At 27.0% G+C, this 15,083-nt stretch overlaps 1 protein-coding gene across 2 annotated transcripts; it reads right to left on the bottom strand.

The window, feature by feature from the left end:
• Positions 1 to 393: 393 nt before the first annotated feature.
• Positions 394 to 13,034, bottom strand: LOC145840529 (copine-3-like). 2 transcript variants are annotated; one of them, XM_082947819.1, is made up of 14 exons: positions 12,873 to 13,034; positions 12,556 to 12,735; positions 12,277 to 12,348; positions 11,964 to 12,041; positions 10,642 to 10,815; positions 8,849 to 8,944; positions 7,345 to 7,434; positions 4,561 to 4,620; positions 3,976 to 4,222; positions 3,324 to 3,457; positions 2,938 to 3,052; positions 2,668 to 2,789; positions 2,271 to 2,393; positions 1,284 to 1,422 (listed from the first exon to the last, which is right to left on the bottom strand). In XM_082947819.1, the coding sequence occupies exons 1-13, from the start codon at positions 13,020 to 13,022 to the stop codon at positions 2,271 to 2,273; spliced, it is 1,641 nt and encodes a 546-aa protein (XP_082803945.1). In that variant the 5' UTR covers positions 13,023 to 13,034; the 3' UTR covers positions 1,284 to 1,422. The 2 variants fall into 2 exon arrangements, with proteins under 2 accessions (XP_082803946.1, XP_082803945.1); XM_082947820.1 differs by lacking the exon at positions 2,271 to 2,393 and having other exon boundaries at positions 394 to 1,422.
• Positions 13,035 to 15,083: the final 2,049 nt, after the last annotated feature.

Genomic DNA, 15,083 nt, shown 5'->3' with positions numbered 1-15,083 from the left:
TTTTCGTTAGTTAACAACAGTAAATTTTGAATTAGTTATCTTTCCTATTAACGTGAGTTGTTTGTTTATATTATGTTTTGTTGTGTAATTTAGCTTACTTTACTTATTTTAGACTTAATAATCACAAATATCATATAGTTTTATAACAGTCGGATTTAATATTAAGTATTTCACCTATTAATAACTATTATCTGTAGAAAATATCTTATTTTAATGAAAACATGTATACACCTACTTTATTCTATGCTTCTATTCTCTCATTACAGTAATTATTTTTTTACAGAACCCAGTTGAAGTGTGTTGATTCGTTGACACACAGAAACATATGTTGGTAGAATAAAGGAAGATTACGTATAATTTGTTTTTATTTTTTTCAGTATTCATCTTAACGAAAAAAATTTTTACCAAGAAGTTATCTAAACAAACTATATATAGTACTATTTTACGTATTTATTAGTGTTTTGAAAAAGATTTTTTTTATATTGAGGTTGAAGATTTTGCAATGCTCCAGTGCAAAAAAAAAGTTTGAACAAAAACTAAAATTGAAGTAAAACACACGTGTAACAAGTTTACCATCAGAAGAGCATAGTAACTTAAATTTATTAATAAGAATTTTTAAAGCTGTACTTAAAAATTTAATTTACTTTAAAAATTCTTAGCGGTCATTGATTATGTTCTTTAAAAAATATAGGGAATAAGACACAAACTTAATCAAAGTTTACCTTTAAAAAAAAAATTCAAAAGTAACATTAAGCCAACATAATGTTTGTATATAACATTTCTAACATTAGCGTAAAAAATAATAAAATGCGAAAGCAATTATACTTTTAGTTTAGAATTTTTTACAGGAAGCAATTATCAAATTAAATTGTTAAAAAATATTCTTGGGTATTATATATCTTTTAAATGTTATGAAAACATATTTATTACTTATTACACTTTATAAAATTATATTTTTGTTTCTTTCATACTTCAAATTAAAACTTTAATAAAAAAACCAAGCTTTTATGAAACTGTATACAACTATATAAAAAAAAATTTAAGTCCTAAAATCTAGCTACTCATATTCTTTAAGAGTTTGAGGCTTAAAACAGAAAAGACAAAAAAACTAGTGGTTATCTTCAAACACGGAATAGTACTTATTAAGGAGAACAATAATCCATAACAATGGCTTAAAACAGAGTCATGAAAACTAGAAGAAAAAACATTATTTAAAAATCCAAACAAAAGGCAAACGAACGAGTAGAATGTCAAAGTACTTTGCTTCTCAGCAACAAAAGTCAATCCAAAATAAAACTTTTACTGAGGGTTGTTTGGAGTGGATTGTTGCTTCAATGGTTGCAAGTTTTTGTATTTGAAATGATCAGTAAGTTGCTTGGGAACTTCTGCCAACACCGCTCGAGCGAGAGATCCGTCTAAGTGCTGTAAAAAAATGTAATGATCAAAAAGAATAAAACAGCTTATACTAAACATCTTTATAATATTTATAAGATGAACACTGATTGTAACAGATGTTGACTTAAATTCGTTTCACAATACTACCTCTAACTAAACGACAGTTTTTCATAATACTTGTTAGAGTGTTTTTAGACTAGTGTTCGTATACGCAGTAACACACAAACGGTTTCTGTAACAAAAAGCATAAAATAGAACTTATCAGAAATGCATTAAGTATTTTGTCAAACTATTTTTTTTCTAAAAGAAAGCTTTAGTAGTAGATAAAAATATATATTTTAACGAAAACAGGCAATTGAACTGTATAAATAGTAATTTTAAAACACGCACATAAGATAATCCTGTAACTACAAAAATTGTTTATCAACTTTGTAAAGATTTTTCAATCCAAAATTTGCTACATTTAAAGGATGCGTGCTTAATTAAAAACAAATATTCTTTTAATTTAAATAAGCTTTCTACACAGCACTCATACTTAGGACTGAACAAGTGTTAATTTACCTCATCTATAAAATATTCTTTTCAAATAGGTCTTAGCAAAATGTAAAAAAACAAAAAAAAATTAGTACATAATCAAACATAGATTGGTAAACCTGTTTAACCCAAACATTAAATAAACTGAGGTTAACATTTAACACTAAAAACTTTTATTAAATATAAACTTGAAACATATGTTAATTTGGATGCTACTTTTAGGTTATCATAAAGCAATATACATCAAACAGAAAAGCGATTTCAAATAAAAAGTTACGCAAAGTCAATAGTGGTTAAGTAAACTCAATTTTACACTCTACCATGTTTTAAAAACAACTAACTTATGGCTTATAGGCAGGGGGAGAAGGCAGCGACTTAGGAATAATTGATCGCTTGCGAAAATAATCGACTAACTGCTGGGGTAGCTCGGCCAACACACAACTAGCTAACTGGCCTGGCCGACTCTGTTGTTTTCAAACAATTGCTTAAAGTTGTACTGCGGAAGTATTTAAACACTTTAGTTTTGCTTAGACTTGTGTGCTGCTAAAGAAAAAAACTGTATAGCACTGTTAATCTTGGAAAATTTAAAACCTAATAAAAAAACAAAATGAAATTGTAAACAGCATCATAGTAAAAAATACAAAACGAAAGTGTGTGACTAACAACTGCGAAAACGCATACAACTTACATGTAAAGTAATTAACTTAGCTAATGTCATAACAACTGAAGATAACTCACGTTTTGAAAATCTCTGAACGGAACGAATTGGACGATGTCGCGGGAGCAAGGGCGACCCCTTCTGTCCACCAACCTTCTCTTGTCACCGTCCAACGCGTCCATCGAACTGAAGTCCGCTTGACCTGTTTATTGTTAGCAGTGTGAAGTGGCTTACTTAATATTTACTTATAAAAAGTACACTCACTGTAGTACAATAGTGAAAAAATAGTACATATCTTGTTTGACTAAAATTCGTTTACTGTGTATGAAACAAGTCACTGTTAAACTAACCAACACCAACGATGATTATGGACATGGGGAGGCCTGAGGCATCGACGATTGACTCCACGGTCGCGTCGAAATCAGTTATTTCGCCGTCAGTAAGAATTAACAACACAAAGTAGTTCTGGTAAAAACAATACTGTATCAGTTGTAATACCGTTACTAATGTACTGTAAAATAAACAATTGTCTTGTGTTAGGGTTTCATACCGCCTTATTGACATAAAATTAAAATACATTATACCCATTATTAGATACAAGTGGCCCTTTAGTAGTAAATCACTCAATCACTTTTCCATCCCATACTAGTTACTGCCCCCTGAAAGTTAAAACCGCCTACTTTTGGATTCCCTGGTTGAAATAAAACAGTAGCGGAAAATAAACAATCCAACTTACAGATGCCTGCTGTTTTTGCGACTCGTCCATGGCGAACCTGGCCACGTGGCGGATGACAGGGGAAAAGTTGGTTGGTCCGTAAAGCTGGACCTGGGTGACGCAGTTGTGGTACGCCTGCTCAATTCCCTGTATACCTGAAATTATCAGTGTTGTCATTTTTTATTTGAATAATTTGATTTGTTATTGAAAATTTTCGGAGTTTGTAAAGAAATTTGATATGCAATAAATCAAAAATGTTTGTAGTCTTTATTGAAGTTATAGACTTTGTAAGGGTATGGTATTTAAAAAAAAACAACCAATAGCTAAGGATAAAAGTGTTATAATTTTGTTGACTACAAAAATACGAGTTAAAACATTGTAAACTGCAGAAAAAAGCAATATTTAAGTCTGGCTAGTATAAAAGCATACCTATCAACTTAAGTTATACCTGTCTTAGCTATAAACGTAGTTTATACTTAACAGACTTTTTTCCAACGTGAAAATTCATTATATTGGGTCTGGAACATAAAAATCATAAATATTAAATATTTCAAAAGGAGTATGTAATTCTAAAGTACTACTCGAATTTTAAAAGATTGCTTTAAATAAATATTTACACTAAAAAAAGTTGTAAATCCAAATGAAAATATTCAAAGCAGTAACAAAAATCCACCTGAGCAAAACGGGTTTTGCATGTTGAAGTTGAGCGGAAACTCGTGCGAGACGTTCCAGTTTGGCGGGAGTCGCGCGCCGAAGCCCAGGGCGGGAAACATCTTGTCCGTGTCGTAGTCCTGGCACACCTGCCCGACGCTCCTCAGCGCGGTGACGTACTGGTTGGGTCGGTTCGGGTCGCCGGTGATGTGGTGGAGAGACCTCGGGTCCCGCGGGTCGCCGTTCGAACCCGTGAAATCGAACGCCACCTAGTGTTCGGTTTTATTTTATTTTTTATAGAGCAAAGAATGAATATTACTTTTTAAAAAGTTGATGGATGGTTAGAAACCAAGAACTTGACTTTTTATATTAAATCACCGACAGTTTTTGTACAAAGCATTCCAATTATAAATGATACAAAAAATTAATATGTTTAACTCACTTTGTGAACAAAAAATAATATACAATACTTACAGTAAAAATTAACATTTTATGAACTTCTAAATTAATTCTACATAAAAAAATACAAACTGTTTAAAAATATAAAAGACTCAAATTATTCATCTTTGGCAGTATGTTAAAATCAGTACAAATGTTTCAAACTCACAGTGAAATTTATTTGACACCCGCCCATAATGTAATCCAAGAAAGAATACTCCTTTTCTACCTGTTTGTGGTATTTTAAATAATTCGTTAAATTACAACTACATGATACACGAGGGTTATAGGTAAAAGTTGCTAAGATAAGTATATGAAATAAACCATTAAATTAAGGAACTATAAAGGTTCAATTAACTAAACTTGTAAATACGTCTTAAAAGAAATTTCTCATTACAAAGAACTAAACAATTTGAGAATGAGTAGTAAATTAAACACGCACAAACATACATATGTCAAACATTATCATGTATGCATGAATTTTCGACAACTACAAAAACCAAAGAGTATTACTCAAATTAAAATAATGACGGAATGATACATACCTGTATCTATCCTACAGCTGGTAACAAATATGCAAGAAAAAATTGCAACTTAAATTCAAATATTAAATATTTATTTTTCAAATGGAAGTAAAGAAGTTTAAAAAAGAAAGTTGTTAAATAAAAAAAAAAGAACGATAAAGTTTTACAACAAAAGTAATTTTGAGAAATACTTCACAAAAGGTAACATATGATTCATTGAAACAGAACACGCAACTAGAAGTATTTTTTGACGCAAACAACGTCAGATACATTTTGCAACATTCTTTTATCACATGGCATGCACGTAGCTTGGTAAGTTTCTGCAAATCTGCAAAGCGTATACAATTTCACAGAAAAAAAAAACGCAAAAACGCCTTTTGTTTCAATTCTTTAGCTTAAAAAGACCCTGCTTTCATAGATTTTAGTACTTTTTATACTTAGTTTTGCCCTTCTGATAGATAATTTTAATTTATAAATACTCTTTAGCACTTCCAGTGTCTAAAAAATTGAACAAATCAAATACATTTAACTCAGCTAAGATTATCTTTATCAAAAAGCAATGCATTGTAAAAATTAATTCTAAAAGCTTCAGATTTTTTAAGTGTGAAAGAATTTGATTTAAAAATCACAGTCTTGCGTTGTTAAAAACTCACTACAACGCGAGAAAGATAAGATGGGTAGTGACAAGTTGAGCTCGAGCAGGGGCAACTCGGAGCAGGATTAATTGTAGCAAGGACAACTCGAGCAGGATTGGCTGTAGCAAAGATAGCTCGAGCAGGAACAACTCGATCAGGGACAACTCTAGCAGGATTAACTCGAGCAAGGACACCTCGAGCAGGTACAATTCGAGTAGGGGCAGTTCGAGCAGGGTCAACTCGAGCAGGAACAACTCGAGCAGGAACAACTCGAGCAGTAACAATTCAAGCAAGAACAACTCGAGCAGGAGCAACTCGAGCATGGTAAAGTCGAGCAGGACCAGAATTGTTTTAGTTTGAAAAAAAGTAGTTATAGCTATAAAGAGAACTTAAATTTCCCTGTACCCCCTATTACTTCATCATGCGCCGTCCCTGTTGTTTTTTTGTATTCTGCAGATTCGTAACTTTTTCGAGCTAGCTACGTCCCTGTCACATGGTAATCACATAAATAATGAGCGTGCAGTGTAGATTAGTCACTCGAATGATGGCGAAAATATATCAGCTTTGCTGTAGACAGCCAGGAAATTGAAATAAGTTAGCGTTTTAAATATAGTTTAAAATTTACTAGGACAAAAAATTGTTTAGACAAAAATTTTTAATAATAAATAAAAATTTTAGAGGTTCAGTTAGATACTATAAGTGTTTTAAATGTTCCAGTCCCTTTTTACTACAAAGTAAAAAAAATGTGTATTTCATTAATTAACTAAAAACTAGACATAAATATATTTACTATCACAAGCGAAACAAAACATGACACTCATAAAAAGACAAAAACGAAATAATCAAAACTTAGTAACTACAATGTAAACTAAAAATGCGTGAAAAATTACAATAAACAAAGTTTAAATATTAGAAAAGTTAGAAGTTAAAAATAAACATAAAAATAATTTATATAATAAACTTAGTTTTCATTAGAAACAAATTTTATAAAAGGTGTAACCAGAAAATCTTTCAGTACCAAGTTACCAGTTTCAAAGATACTTAAAAGGTATAATAATTTTTGATGATTTGAAAATATCTTGCCAACTAACACGTACACAACTTTGAATTGTATGCAACAAAATTGTGCGATATTTAAGACCTATGATGTGACTAATGATTAACTGTAAAAATTTTCAAGTACTTCAGTTGTCAAAATATAAAAGTACAAGCAGATATAACATTTTATTGAGAACGTGTATTTTAATAAAAATATATTTTTCTAAAGCAATTAAGTAACCTTTTAGCATTTTTTAATTAATACAAATAATTTTTCAACCACATTTAATGAAACTTTTATTCAAAAAAACGTCAAACTGTAAAAGTATAAAAATGTAAACTATTTTTATAAAATACTATTAAATTAAGCTAATACAATAGTAGGTTAATCTAAACATATTAACTTATGTTACTTCTATATAAAAGTGAATTTTTCTTTTGTAAAACTAGTTTGAATAAAAAGCATGCAAATTTTACAATAATAAAAAATAAATAATTACGCTATTTATAACTATGATATATTTTTAATAATCATAAATGATTTATATTTCTAAATACTCAGTTATTTAATCAAGATAATATATATTTTTATTGTATATTAAAATAAATATATTTAAACTAAATGATATATATATAAAACGATTGATAAAGTATCTTTTTAATTTATACTTTAAGATGAACTTAGTGAATTTTATAAAAATAAATATTTCAAAAATTAAATTACTGTTTATAATTAAAAACTAATAATTTTCATACCTGAGCAGAATTTAAATAGATTACACCAGAATTTTTGTACTTTTTTCCTTTCCTTTTACGTTTTTCATCATTTATACAGTCCCATTGAATCTATTGTATGTTTAACAACATATTATGAACTATAAAACTTAACAACCATTTAAAAGCTTCTCTTAAAACTAAACCATTTCAATACACAAATAGTATAAACAAAATAGTTTGTACTATAAAGTTTTAAAAGTAATAAAACAGCATAAACCAACTTATATTGATAATATATAGAAGTGTAAGTTTAATCTTGTGAATACAGGGTTGCCAAAATTTTATGTAATTTTCTTCCAGTTTTTCTGAATTCTTCGAGGTTAAAAAAAAAAGTGTTTTGGTTTATTTTTAGTATAAAACTAGAGTTAATTTTTGAAAACTGTCTTAAATAGTATGAAAACATTGTAAAAATACTGTTAAGCTACTTTAAATGTATTTCCTAATGAAAAAATAATAATGATACATTTTTTTATACATTATTCGTTTCTAATCGAAATTTAGTTACTTTGCTTGTAAAAGAAACTTCAAACTCCAGGTTCTTTAGTGATTTTGTTCAAAATTCTAGGTTTTTTCTCAAAATTTTTCAAACTCCAGGTTTTTTTTTGTCTAATTTGTCAAATTCAGGGGTTTTTCCAGTACTACAAGTTTTTTGGCAACCCAGTATTAATAAAAGTTACTATTAAATATAAAATTAAAAAATCACTTGAACGGTGAATTCGAAAAAAAAAATTACTTTTCTAAATTTAATTTATATATATATATTCTAGTTCATATTTGACTGCGCAGAGCTGTTCATATTTTATGAGCAGTGAAACGCCGTAAGCCAATAATGCATCACGTACAAAAACAGTTATTTGTATATTTCAGATCGAAGTTATGCTTAATGTGAATATAAATTTGCTTTCAAATAATGAACAAAGTTGTTTCTAACTAAAAATTTGAATTAAAAAAATAGTAGTATTACAACTTCAGAATAAAACTATCTTAGATACAAAAGTTTAATAAATACTTGATACTTGAGCATACAAAATAAAGCATTTAAATCTCTTAGCTTTTGTATATATGCTAATGGAAAAAAAAAAGAGAAACAAGCAAAAATTATAAAATGGTAAATTTATCATCTAAAAAGATTTTACGAAAACATATAAAATGCTTTATTAAAAGTAAGAAAAAAGATAGTTAGTAGTCTTGTTTGAAATGCAATATCTAAATCTACATTTAATTTTAAACAATGACTAATAACAATAAAACTTAAGCTTTTTTTGACTTTTTTATCATGATAGTTTTATACTTTAACATATAATGATCAATAAAAACTTACTCAATTTGCAAGCAAAATAATGGTACACGCAAAAACAAGTTAAACTACTATTAACTAGTTGAAGATAAATAATCAAAGTAATAAAACGCTACAAGTTTATAATAACGCTACTTTCAAAAGTGTTGTACTTAAAACTATAAAAAATTAAAAAAAAAGTCTTACTCGTTGGGCTGAAGCTTCCAGCAAACTTCTGACACTTGATGAACACTGACCAATGAAGTCTGAAGAACCGTCGTTGTCCCAATCCCAGCATTTTATCTGATAAAATTTCATATGTTTAACATACTTTTACAATAAAAAAAGTACATTCAAAGTGGATGTATATAAACATGCATACTGAACAAGTTTAAAAATTTGGTATACTATCAAAATCCACCCACGTTCAAAATCCACCCGATTTTTTTTAAATTATTTATTAATTTATTTTAAATATCTTTTGCTTTTTTTAATTATTTTTTATTTATTTTTCACTATCACTGTTACCCCTAACCCTCGATTGGTAAGCGGTTCTCGAATTTGACTTGGTGGATTTTGATCTGGAGGTTTTGAATGTGTCCCAAAAATTTGAGCATGATAAACAGTGGAGGCAGAAATACAATAAAAAAATAACTTAGTCTAATAACTTAAATTTACTAACTAACTAATATTTTGTACTTGTTTTTGGTTTTATAATAATAATTAACATCAAGTTAACTTTTGATTTCAAGCTATTTTACAGATTATACTAAAACGTTTTTTTTTGTACAAAGTTTTTTAGAAAACTAATATTTTTATGTAAGTATAATGAGAAGTTTAGAGTTATCTGTAAGTTACATAATTATGAATATAACAATGTGCGTAAGGTAGACATACAGTGAAATTTTGCGTGTTTCCTCGGGGTATGTTATAATTTAAAAAATTTGATAAAATTTAAAAAACAAACAAAAGTTAGTTGATTTAAAAATTAGCATTATAAAACTTTGTTTTTAATTTTCTTAAAATCTTAACATGTTTTTTACAAATACAGGTGCTACTACTTTAACTTTGATTCATTTTGTTTTGGAGTAGTAAAAAGATAATTATTGTACAGATATTAAAAAACTATTTAATTAATACAAATAATAACAAAATTTGTACTTAAAAATTTTATTTTATAAAAAAAAAAGTTTCACTTAAGTGTTAAAACTAGTGCTTATGAAAAAAAAATTGAAAGTAGTAAATACGTAGTTTAAAGCAGTTGCGGTTGCAAACGCTTTGTTTTAACATCTGTAAACAAGGAGAAATGGTTTAATAAAAACTAGTAAAAATATCCGCACGTTAATATAAATACTTTTTGGAGAAACTTTAAAAAATCATCATTATACTAACAATAATGTTTTAAGATATTTTACAGTGATTTTACTGAAAATAGATGCTTGTAATACAAAATTTTAACAGAAAATTAAAAAGCATAAAACCTTTATAAAAGAATAAAATTAACGTAAATATCAGATAAATGAAATGTGCTAAAAATAATCATTCGTAAAATAAAAAATTACACATAAAAATGTTGAGGATATTTATTTATAAGTAACTTCATATTATTACTAAAAGTAACACAGTTAAAGAAACTAATTAAAAAAACGTTCAGTTCTTTATATAATAAAAAACTATTTAGCAGAACAAGCAGTTGTTAAAGAAATAAAAATTTATTTAAAAATAACAATTAAATAAATATACGTATTTGAAAGTAAAAAATATTATTTGTTTGATGCTTTTTAAGTTTTGTTAAAATTAATCATTTCAAACAGCTGCAAACTTGAAGTAATAAAATTACTGCAAAGATTGAACTGTAAACTTTCAAATAAAAAAAGTTTGATATATCATTTTTTAACTTAAAAGAAATACTATACGTCCGCCATAAAAGTTTTTGCATTTGATTATTCATACGTGGTAAAAGTTATAATTGTAGAACTTTGATTAGAAACTTAACTAACTGTTAACTTTGTGTCAAGATTTCCTCCACTTAGTGCTTGCATTGAAAGTCTAAACTTCTGCCACGTTGGGTTCAGTGTATTTTTGATTACATTTGTTTTATGAATAAGAACGTTGCTGCCTGCGCCAGTTTCTCGAAATATCTCTAGGTAGGGGTCTGATTTTCCAAAAAAATCCTAAATAAAAACAAGTTTAAAAACGTAAATATTTTTAAAATGAATAATTTAAGTTTATAGGTGGATTGTTTTTTTTTACGTATACATTTTTAAAATATAAATATCAAAAAATACAAATTAAAGCATTAAAAAAACACTAATTAACTAAATCAAAATAGCACATACAATTTTAACAAAAAAAAAGTTTACTTGCGTTTGATATAATAGAAGATCTTTATTTATAAAAGTTTTTAAATCTTATTTTAAAGCAAATATTCTGCAAAAACTTTGTTCTTAAATTAGCTGAGTATACTTAATCAAAGCAATATCAAAAATTTTAATACGCCATAGGCTTTGACTCATCAAACTATTTTTCAAACTGTCATTTTAGTTTTCTATATTAAAGTAGTAAAAAAACATTAAATATAAAATTAAGTGGCAATTTACTACAAAAAACGTATGCAAGCTTTTAAGTAGAAACTTGTTGAAAAAACTTTTTTTGATGTTCTTTGGATAATTGTACACTTTTTTTAAACTGATTTGAATAAATTTGTAATAAAATAATACTTAAGCAAAAATAAAAAACAAAACAGTTTTAGTTTAACAAACAAAAACATGATTGTTTGATAAAATCCCTGCAAAGACTAAACTGTTGATTTCTTAATAAAATAAGTTGATATATTTTTAAAATTTCAAAGAAGTATTAAACATCCACCACAAAAATACAAAAAAATAAAGTTTAGTTTAACTGCCATAGTAATATAATGAATATTCTATGTGAGATATCAAAATGTAATTTTAAAACTTTTGCAATAAGAATGTATTAATAATTAAAAAGTTTATTTCATTGATTTAGTTTAAATTATTTCTAAATCAGTCTTACTTGCTGAACATATTAGAAAGCTCTAAAACATAAACAACAATGTTTACGATAAATAAAATATTAAAAAGAAAAAATCTTTATGTATTATAAATAATTTACATGTAAATTTACTTATAAAACTAATGACATTTTTATATATAATAAAAAAATTTGTCTCTTTTTCTACTAATGCTATATAGTATACAAATTTTTACTACAAATATTTATCAAAATCTGTTAGCACAAGAAAAAAAAAACTTTTCAAATTACATAACAAAAAAAATTAACTAAAATAGTATAAAGCAACCTTTTTGTCAAGACTTTGTGCAGAAAAAAGTAAGGTTACAGACTCTTTAGGACCATTATTTAGTTCATCAGCCGTTATCTAAAATAAAATTTTTGACTAAAATAAATATCTATGCTTGTTTAATAAAAGTATTTCCAATGTTTTCTAAAACAATAAATCTCATATGTTACCTCCATTAATTTTATGTTGAGATTTATAATTATTTAAAAATATCAAACAGTTATTTGTTACTCTAACTGGTAACACATAAAAATGTACAACACACGTATAAATTTAAAATGGTAAAAAGCATTTTCATCATTAGAAAACTTACTGTAATTTTCCCCCTTCCGGCTTGAACACCTTTAATTTTCAGAAGGCCTTCGTAAATCTTTTTTGAAACCACCTTTAATAAAATACCAGAGTGAAACATACTATTTCATAACCGAGATAATTAACAATTTCAAAAGCAAATAATAAAAAAATAAACAAAGTTTGATTTTTTTTATCAGCTATCTCTAGTTTATCAAAATAGGGTTCAGTCAAAATAAACGTTATCTTATTTTACAACTGAACTGCTTATAGCTATAAAAAAATATCAATATTTATAAACTTGTCCTAAGGTGACTTCAATTTCGCCAAGAAAATCATGTTCAGTCAATCTTTGACTTTCACTGTCAATATCAAAAATTGAAAATTTTAGACGTTGTACTTCTTCAAACGCATAATCAATTTGAAAACTCTTTGCAAAGTTGGGATTTAGATTGTTCAAAACTCTTTCTGTTCTTCCTATCTGCAATTTTATAGATGCTTTAAGAAACTGACTCAAATTTATTAGCTACACAAAATGAAATAAAACACATGTGTTATGTACATGTAAGTAATGGAAATAAATTATAAGTAGATTTCTTATCAAATCCATGTACTGACCTCACACCATCTGTTTTGTCTTTGTTCAAACAAGACACAAATGGGGTCTGATTTGGAAAAAGTGTCCTTGTCAAGGAGACCGGTGCAAGAAACTCTCAACTCGACTTTCGAATGGCAGGAAGCTGGAGGTGGTGGGGCTTGAGAGAACATTTTAATTATAAATTTGCTGTCAAATAAAACAATCTGAACACTAAAAAAGTGAAAAATATTTAAAATTAAAACTAATAGCAATAAGCAGAACATGCTATCAAACTAAATATATATTGTTTATTGAACGACAAAAAAATACGCTCAAAAGGTTTGGTCCAAGGACCTGGTGTACAAAAAACCTTTCGGTTGTCTAGTCATACACCAGAACAGTTTAACGTCATGCCCAGGACAAGGATATAAAAGCAGATACTTCTCACAAAAAAAAAACATAAACTATAAGTCAACTTTAATTTTTTCAAAAAAAGTTTAAACATATAAGTTTAACACTAAAAACTAACATATGCTCTAATATAAAAATAGTGGGTGTTTAAAAACTAAATTTAAAAACTTTATTCATACGGTAATGACTTTTTAAAATTAATGATAAGTTTTTGTAGTTTTGTTTGGTATAGGTTTACTTTCATGTTATTTAACAATTAAATAAGATATTTCTAGAATTTTTATCATTTTTTAACTGTTTTACTAAATATATTTAAATTATGTATAATGTGTTAAGCATGCAGTTTTTAACCAAACATAGGTAAAAAATTATTATTTTTTATTTTTAAAAAGTATTTTTTCCTAAAATAAGATTTTTTCTTAATCAAAATTAATTTATATGACTTGTTAAAAAGAAAAACTCTAAATCTTTCACTCAATTCTTTTTAGTCTTTTTTAAAAATTTAATTAGTTTTTGAAAAATAAGGTGAAAATCTTTAGTGACTTTTCAAATCTAAAAAACTATCAATTAAAAATTATTCTATTTGAATAAGATATTTAACAACTGAAGATCTCGTCTTAAAACGAGTGAAACATTGTTTTGTTTAATAAAATTGAAAATTTATTAGTGATCAATCTCCTTATATTTCATTTAAGTTGAGAACTTCAATTGCCACCTTTAAAGTATAAAGTACGCAATTAGAAAATATGCAATTTATAGTTTGTATTTGGAACCTTTTACAAAATTGACTTTATCTCAAAATCAAATTTAGATTTACATCTTCTAAATGAGACTTATAGTTTGTACTTTAAACTTTCACTTAAGAGATACTTTAAAAACAACCATAAATCATTATTTTAAAAGTTTGTATTTTTATTAAATAGGTAATTGCTTGATTTTTTGAAAATTCAGTAACTTTTAAGATATAAATTATAAAAGTTAGAGAGTTCAATAACATTCTAATTGAAGGGGCAAACTAAAAAGGCAAAATAAAGTGTCTAACTAAAATGTATCTCCTCCTACAGTTTTTGAGCAATTAGTAATTGTTTAACATCCATCTATAGTGGTTAGTTATACCAGGGATTCCAAACGTTATTGTCTACTTCTACCAGGTTAAAAAAAAATCAAGTTTTCTGGTCCATTTTTCGTACAAAATTAAACTCAAAAGTAAAAAGCTGTCATTGATAGTGTAAGAACATTGAACAGATACTGCAAAGCTGTATCTTTTCAATAAGTACAAAAATACTGATATATTTTTTGTGGGTAGGTGTCTAGTATTCAGGAAGAGACAATTTTGCACAAAGGTTCACTTTTGAATAAAGACACTTTTTTGCAGGGGTTGAGTTTTTTTTAAATTCTATCACTGTTACCTCTAACCCTTACCCTTGGTCAGTATTTTTTATTTATTTTTTTATTTTACTGTAATCGATATCTGCCCCTGCGTTGTGATAATAGTTAATAAGTTTACAAAATAACTAGTTGTAAACACTGACAAGTTTAAACACTCAACTGCAATCCACTCAGAGTTCCAATTCAATGTTTCCTATCACTGTTATCCCTAACCCTTACCCTTGGTCGGTAACTTTTTTTCTTATTTTTAATTTTTTATTAATTTTATTTCACTTTGATTTATTAATTCTTTTTATTAACAACTTTTATTTGATTACATATTTTTTTTACTATCACTATTACCCCTAACACTCAGTTGGTAACTTTTTTTCTTTTGTTTTATTGGTTGATTTATTTTTTTTTCACTTTCATGCAAAAATGACCCTTTGTGCAAAAGTGTCTTGATGCAAAAG

Source organism: Thalia democratica, chromosome 7 (genome assembly GCF_965202585.1).
Source record: "Thalia democratica chromosome 7, ktThaDemo2.hap1.1, whole genome shotgun sequence".
Taxonomy (NCBI): domain Eukaryota; kingdom Metazoa; phylum Chordata; class Thaliacea; order Salpida; family Salpidae; genus Thalia; species Thalia democratica.
The sequence above is the reverse complement of the archived record's forward strand: the minus strand, read 5'-3'. Positions and strand labels throughout refer to the sequence as shown.